This window comes from Penicillium alfredii (genome assembly GCF_028826965.1).
Source record: "Penicillium alfredii strain IBT 34128 chromosome Unknown utg000004l_segment0_segment0, whole genome shotgun sequence".
Lineage (NCBI taxonomy): Eukaryota > Fungi > Ascomycota > Eurotiomycetes > Eurotiales > Aspergillaceae > Penicillium > Penicillium alfredii.
The window spans coordinates 2,538,469-2,545,204 of record NW_026622701.1 but is presented as its reverse complement, the minus strand read 5'-3'; the positions used below and the strand labels follow the sequence as shown (position 1 = coordinate 2,545,204).

The 6,736-nt window shown below is 49.0% G+C and overlaps 1 protein-coding gene across 1 annotated transcript; it reads right to left on the bottom strand.

The window, feature by feature from the left end:
• Positions 1-2,998: 2,998 nt before the first annotated feature.
• NUU61_002611 (homeobox domain-containing protein) lies at positions 2,999-4,086 on the bottom strand (the record flags this gene model as incomplete). Its single annotated transcript, XM_056653193.1, has 3 exons — positions 2,999-3,145; positions 3,202-3,927; positions 3,985-4,086. The coding sequence occupies 3 exons, from the start codon at positions 4,084-4,086 to the stop codon at positions 2,999-3,001; spliced, it is 975 nt and encodes a 324-aa protein (XP_056514260.1).
• Positions 4,087-6,736: the final 2,650 nt, after the last annotated feature.

Sequence of the window (6,736 nt, the reverse complement as noted above, 5' to 3'; positions counted from 1 at the left end):
CTTATGCTAATTTCACCGCTATATGATCGATCGGATCATCCGATGCAGGGCTGAATCAATCGCACCACCCAGGGTTGGGCACGTCGATCGAGGAAGGGATCATGCTTTTCCACACCGGGTGATTCGGCACTACGGCAGCCTGCATACATTGACAATGGATATATCTGTAGTGGCAGAGGAGATCGGCGGCTCGTGCTAGGGGCTGCATAGCCGCAGTCTGGGGCTGGGCGAGGAACTCCTGCCTAAGTAAGTAGGTCCTAAACTCTGAAGAGTTTAGGGCATGAAGTATATACGACTGGGTACCCAATGTCCATACATTCAGTACATCCAGTACGAGTATGGTACATAGTAATAGGCACGGAGTCTCAAAGTTGAAAACTGGACATGTCCAACCCTGAATTGTTGGAGCATTCCGATTTCTCTCTTCCGAGACGTGTGTCTAACCCTAATGATCCTGTTCGGGTGCTCGGCCAAACTCCAACGATCGACAATTTTTCTGTCACCGAGGAGGGGAGTTCATAAAGTGCAGAGAAGAAGAGTGTGTCTAATACGAAAAGAGAAAGAGCTGAAAAAGAGAGAGAAAAAAAAAAAGGTACGTGTACCTTTCAGCCCAACATGTCTCAGAACAGCGAGGAACAGCAGCTGAATGTTGAAAAAAAAGGGGCCCCCGCCGGGCCCAAGCTATTGTACACAAGAGTGGATTGGCCTCAAATTCCGAGTTGTCATTAAAAAAAAAAAAGAAAAGTCTCCGAGGTTCCTCCGTCTCGGCAGTAGATCACCCATCCTTCCCCCGATATCTGCCTCCGATCCCAGAAATCCGGAGGATTCACGTGGCGAATGGTCCCTCCATGGTTCCTCCAAGGGTGTTCACATCGTACCATACCTATCTTGTTAACAACAGGATTAATGTTGGGTATACAATACAATCCAATGTACGGTAGGATTTGGGGGTGGGGAAACACACCCTTCTTATGATCTACGAAGGAATACGACATACGAATCCTCTGTAAACTTTAGAAAATTCCCCCCCCGGTGTGTGCCTGCGCCCCGTGTCAGGGTCCTAAAAAACATCATCTTGAAGTCGCGCAGGATGAGCATCCCAGCTGTCTCCTGCCTGTGTAGGCATAGTTACTGCCTACTACAGTAGGTAAGGATAGTAGTATAAGGCAATAGGCAGCAATGGAGGTCTAGCGTTGCCCCGACTGTATTCAATTTTCTTGTTTTCTTGTTGAATCGAAGAAAGTGGCGAACGGGCAACAAAACCCATCTACGCACACACACAGACAAGACAGGCGAGTGGGTTCACAAGAATGGAATCTCTCCGAAAGAGAAGCCTCTCCTGAGCCCTGAGGGTTTCGGCAAATGACTCCCGTCACCCTAACCGCGCGGGCTGAACACTAAGCGCTGTCAGAAAAAAAAAAAAAAAAGGAAAGGAGGGGGGGAGTAAAGTTAGAGCGCGACGTCATGTAAAAAAGAAAAGAAAAGAAAAGAAAAGAAAATAGTTGGCAATCTCGATCTCAGCTGGAATTTTCGGGTCAATCAGCGTGTGCAAATCCGTGGATGTAGTGGGTCTGATGGAGAAACTGGCAGGTGGAAAACGAGAAGAAAAAAAAAAGGATTAAATATTGGAAATTGCAAATTGCAAGCACTCCATCTAATTATTCCCATGGACCCGTCCTCCCCGGGCGGACGAATCTGAGTCTCAAAGGAGAGATAGGGAGAGGGACCCCCATCCATGGATATCGTACACTTCCGACGATGCTACAGAAGTTGCCCTGAGAACACGTCATGAACGAATCAAGGCTTCGACCCCAATTATTGGGTCCGACAGCGGAAGACCGGCAAATTACCCTCATCGATTTCTTTTACTTTTAATTTTACTTTTAATGCGGATTTGCATTTGCATTTTTGGGGGCGGGCAAGTCTTTTCCGATCCCCTAGAAAAAAAAAGGTGCAAGTTCGCGAATGATCGACACACTCCCTAAAGGAACTGCCAAATACAATGATCATTATAACAATATAACAATATAACACCTTAACCAAATTTTCCCTACGTGTAGACTCGATATCTCTCCACTAGTAATACACTGTAGACTGACGGGCCATAGGATCGCCGTGACCGCGGATCGGCACAAAAAGTGGTGCCCGGTGCCACTCACTGGTAAGGCCAGATCCACGTTTCTCCATGATGCGTGCAATCATAGGGATCGACCAGTGTGGCCCATGTTGGTGGGGAAAGGCAAGGAAGGTATAGCGTGCATATCAAGTCTTGGTTTATGTATTCCAGGGATAGGCAGTATAGCACATAGGTAGTATGTATAAGTAGTATCAGGAAAGAAACTATAACCTTGAGTCATTGTATGAGTTGTATAAGCGAATTTAAATTGTAAAGTGTAATCAAGTCCAAAAAAAAAAAAAAACACGTATATGCTAATAAAACCTCACAGAAAACACCTGGTAATGCAAAATGTCGCAGGTAAATCGGCAGGGCGCGACGCCATGCAATGCGCTGCGACAAGCGCGCCCGACAGATTGAGATCAGAACCATGACCACCCAAAGTAACAAAAGTCCCAATTCCCAGAAATTCCCATAGACCCCTGTTGCCCCATTCCATTCCAAAACAGCCCGCTTAGTCGAAGAAATAAAAAAAGGAAATAAAAGAAAAGAGAAAGGAAAAGAGATAATCACAAGAAAGAAGGGTATCAAAAATGATATCTGATCAAGGTCTCCGTGCCTGCGGGCATTGGGACACATGAAAGTTCGTAAGACTTGGAAGAAGGGAAGAAAAAAAAAGACTCAAGAGAAAATGCCACAGAATGCCAGTCTATCCAGACGTATAATCAGCCCCGTAAACTCATGATAATGGTAGAAGAGCGAGGAGTTCCCCGAACGTTCCCAGTCGTGATTAGAAGAAAACGCTTGACGTTGCCAATGCAGTGTAACGTTGGGTTCCGGACGCAAAAGCGAAACCCAGCAATGCTCATGATCGATCGGCGTCTATGGGTGCGAGAGAGACTCGGAGCCCTGGTCGACATCGCTAAAGGGAGAGTGCCGTCCAGACTCGGAGTCAGTGCCGCCACTGCGCATTTGATTCCGTAGAGCGGGCAACTGTCTTCGGCGCGCATTGATAAACCAATTGCTGATCTGTGTGGTATTAGAGACAATTCCCCAAGAAATACGAGTTGGTTTTGTAAGCCTACCTGGCTGATAGATAGACCGGTCCGGGTCATGAACATCTGCTTATCCTCCTCACTGGGATACGGATGATCCAAATGCTCATGGAACCAGGCGCGCAGGATATCAGTGACAGGTTTGGGGAGGTTGCCGCGGCGACGCTTGGTTTTCGGATCGATCGGGTCGCCCATGATGCCGAAATTGGCTTGATGGGGATGCGTCAGCATCTGCGGCGAGATCTGTTCCGGGTCACCGGCGTAGGCCATGGGATGGCCGTAGGGCGACTGGGGATGCATCAGGGCTGGCGGGTAGTGGTCGCTGCGACGGTCCATGCCGGACAATGGGGATGGTTGGCCCGCGTGGTACTCTTGTGCGACGAACGGGTCGGACCGCGGCGCCATGCGACTATCCGGGTAGGCGGCTTTGGTGGGCGTGGTCATGCCTCGCTCGGACACGGATTGCAGGTCGCGGATCGGCGGCAGGATCGGGCTCGGGCCTCGCGAGGCTCCTTCGGACAATCGCATGGGCAGATGGCCCTGCTCCATGGGCCGCTGGTCGCCTGGTCGCGATACGGTATATTCGCGGTGTGTCTCCCCATATGCCATCTTTGGTGGCGCAGGAGACGGATACCCCGGGATAGACCGCGGGTCGGCCATCTCGTGGCCTGATCCCGGGCGCTCCTGTGACTGATGCCGCGGTGACGTGTAATAGGATGTCGACTCGATTTCATCGTGGAGGTGTGGAGGGAGAAGCTAGGTATTGCATCAGTACTCGATCCCGAGAAGCCAACCTCTCTGTCCATGTCTCACCTCTCGGAATGACGGCAGCGTTTGCGAGTGGCCAGTCGGTGGCCGGCTTGCGTATGAAATGGCCATATCGGTGTCTTCGTCCAAGCTTTGGGACTGTGACATAGACAAGGTATTGCGGGGAGGGCACAAGAGTAAAACACCAAAAAAGGGAAAAGAAGAACCAAAAGAAAAGAAAAAGAAATGGAGGGGGAAAAGAAGAGAGAAGGGAACTATAGCATTCGCGACACAGTCAGAAACCAGATCTCACAGCCACACATCCAGATGAAGATCATTGAGGGGGGGAGAGGGGAGGAAAGACGGGCAAACTTACCTGGGGACAGTCTGATTTTACGTTGTCATGGCCCCGAATCTCCCAAGGCCAAGATGATATGCAAGGTTGGAGGAATGAGGAACTGTCTTCCAAATAATGCAGGGCCCGTACATTTTATTTTAAACCAGAAATTAAAAAAAAAAAAAAAAAGAAAAGAAAAAATTTATTCCAAAGAGGAAAAATGGACAAAAGAAAAAAAAGAGACATCCGACCCAGCTGTTACATGTCCATGGAAAGGGAAGAACAGGGGCCACCGAAAAAATGGCGATCGTAGTGAAGTGGGGACGACGAGCCCACAAACTATCCAGCGCTGTTCCGAGGTATGTAAAAAAGAAGCCTACGGTTCTTAAGGTTGACCTTTGACAGATAGCGCCAAGGGATCTCTTTTCTGGTTCCTGTCAACATAGTTCGTCGGCCTAGCGCCCGGATCTATCCAGCCAGGAACTTGACCCCGGTCTGCTATTTTTTGGGTCAAATGGGGGGAATCGGAAAAAGCAGATCCCAATTCACGATTCCTATTTTCAGGACCCGAGGTCTCATGGTTGATGCCAGGCATCGAAATTATCGAGTATCATGGCAGCCCTTTGCATGCCGGGAAGCTGGGGAAGGAGATCACAGGCAGGGGGTTGGCGATTTGCCACCCAGGTTCACCTGAGTCAGTCCAAAGTTAATAAAATCAAATCGCAGTTGCTTTTTGCCGTTCGATGTTTTTCTCTTTTCTCTTTTCTTTTTCTGAATGAATGAATGAATTCTTTTTTCCAGTGGGTCTTCAAAGGATCATGGAACCGCCCTCGTATGGTAAAAGTCAAACCAGAAAATCATGGATCATCCGGTCTCTCCAAATCCCAGGGAAAAGATCGCCGGTCTTGGGGAGGGAAAGAAAGATCCACTTGTGGCCCAAGGAGAGCTTAACCCGATTGGTATGGGTATCTGGGTGGGTAATGCTAGGGTGTACCTAGGGTAATACATAAAGAGACCCAATGTCCACCTCGGCTCGATCCCAGATGTCGCCTCTGATCGGAGAGCCCGGAGATCGATCGACCAAACATGAAAGGGAGCGAACTCGAGGTGGGATCCGTGGTATGGTAGGCTTGGCACACATCGGACAGGGATGAACAGATCCTAGGGAGAGAGGTTCTTCCATGGTGGCATTTTCACTTTCATTGATCCGAGAGTATGGATGCAGGATATGGTGATGCTGCCACAGACTGAACAAGAAACCCCAACCGAATGATTGTGATCCGGGGGGGTGAATGCAGTGTTGGTGCATATGATATCTCGAAAATGGCACACGAGAAGGGGGAGGAGGAGGGGGGGAGGTGACGTGGGAGCGGGATTTGCTTACCCCTCGATGTGACAGTCTTTTGTGGCCCTGCTAGGTTGATCTTCCCATCCTTCGGCCCTTTTTCCCACAGAGAGTGAGAGTGACTAGTTCGCCCCCATTCCAAAAACAAGACGGGCGTCGAGACCCGCAGGAGAGTGGAGCATATTCTGACAATAATGGCGCAGAACCTTCCTGTCTGTGATCGGAGATCCATGTGGGGCCCCTTCCGATGCAAGCTGAACAATTTTGATGTGTGATTCAAGTCATATTATGGGGGTGTTGACTGGTGATGACAGGGGTGTTATACCTAGGTTAACTTCTATCACGAGAGCAAAGGGGAAAATGAAAAACGACAAAGAAGAAGAAGAAAAAAAAAAAAAAGAAAAGAAAAGAAACTTGAAAAGAGGAGTCAGGATAGGACGCCGGTCTAATTCATCTGACACCCATCATGTCCCGACCCTGATTGCCGTGACATCGGGCAATCTCGCATGAACTACTCGGTCAGGCAACCCCAACTTCCAATTTTGAGGGTGTCTGTCAAAAAGATCGGTTCACTAGACTGAACAGGGCAGAGGGTTCCTGGTTCTCTGGGTTCTGGTTTCACTGGCGATGTTGGACCAACGGGAGAAGTAAAACTGAGGCTAAGATTCTGGTGATCCACCTTTTTTTAATCCCCTTCGGTCCTGGAATTCGGAACCAGCCTCGTGGAAGCTTTGGATCCGCCAGGATTGGCTCATCATTCTAGGAGTTCAGCGCTTAAAGCTGATCTGGCAGGTTGCTCCTTGCGCCGTGACGTTTCCCTGGAGCATAGTCAATGAAACATACAGAGCATGCCGAAGACAAAGCCGAAGATAAAACCGAACATCTATTTCTCTTCAAATAGAACTAGAGAATAAAACCACTAAACTGCCAAGGTACTCTGTACAAATATTCATCAGATCAGACTCAACACAATCACAACTCGAAGTTCCAGGGATATGCAGAATTGCAATCCTGGCGGGATCGTCATACGTGCCACGCCCCAACAAGGTCCAATTCAGATCCCCGATCGTGCATGAAAATGGAGGAATGCAGATCATCGGATCTCGCAGAGATCGCTCCGTGTCTCTTCTTGACCG